This window comes from Eimeria mitis, genomic scaffold (assembly GCF_000499745.2).
Source record: "Eimeria mitis Houghton genomic scaffold, Emh_scaff970, whole genome shotgun sequence".
Lineage (NCBI taxonomy): Eukaryota > Apicomplexa > Conoidasida > Eucoccidiorida > Eimeriidae > Eimeria > Eimeria mitis.
Genome location: NW_013577145.1, coordinates 10,312 through 11,025, shown reverse-complemented (window position 1 = coordinate 11,025; position 714 = coordinate 10,312). Strand labels below are relative to the sequence as shown.

Below are 714 nucleotides of genomic sequence, written 5' to 3'. Positions count from 1 at the left end.
TCTCCTCAGGATCTATACCCAAGTGAAGCAGAAACAGCAGCACAAACAACAGAAGAGGATGAGCAGCAGCTGCAGGAAGAACAAAAGAGACACCAGAGACAGCAGCAGCAGCAGCAGCAGCAGCAGCAGCAGCTGCAGCAGCAGCAGCAGCAACGGGCAGCAGCAAACGCCAGCGCTGCTCAAACGCACGCAGCGGGGAAGGGGAGGACAACAGACAGCAGCAGCAGCAGCAGCAGCAGCAACAGCAGCAGCAGCAGCAGCAGTGATGATCGCAGCGGTCTCGGGCCTGGTGTTGCAGCAGCTGCAGCAGAACAGCAGCAGCAGCAGCAGCAACATTCATCTTCTGCTGCAGTTTCAAGCCCACGCAGCAGCAACAGCGTCCCTCCAGCACCCACAACCACCAGCAGCAACAGCAGCAGCAGCAGCAGCAGCAGCAGCAGTGTTGTGTGCTCGGAGACAAGTGTATTTTCTTGGTTGCCTGTGTCTCACTGCCCCTCGCTGCTGTCGCTGCTGCACCAGCAGCAGCTGCATGCGCATGCAGCATACCAGAGCAGAGACACAGGAATCCTTTATAAAGAGAGAGAAGAGGGCAGTTTGTCTCTTCTTGACTTAGTTGTTAATACAAAACCTTCTGCTGCTTCAGCTGCTGCTGCTGCTGCTGCTGCTGCTGCTGCTGCTGCTGGTTCTGGCGGTGGTAGTGGCGGGGGGGGTGCA

At 57.4% G+C, this 714-nt stretch overlaps 1 protein-coding gene across 1 annotated transcript in view; it reads left to right on the top strand.

The window, feature by feature from the left end:
• EMH_0026400 (uncharacterized protein) overlaps positions 1-714 on the top strand; it is a gene marked incomplete at both ends in the record, with an annotated part of 4,370 nt that overhangs the window by 572 nt on the left and 3,084 nt on the right. Inside the window, one exon of the mRNA XM_013502607.1 lies at positions 3-446. Within this exon, the coding sequence (XP_013358061.1) occupies positions 3-446 (444 nt within the window). The remainder of the gene's footprint in view (positions 1-2; positions 447-714) is intronic.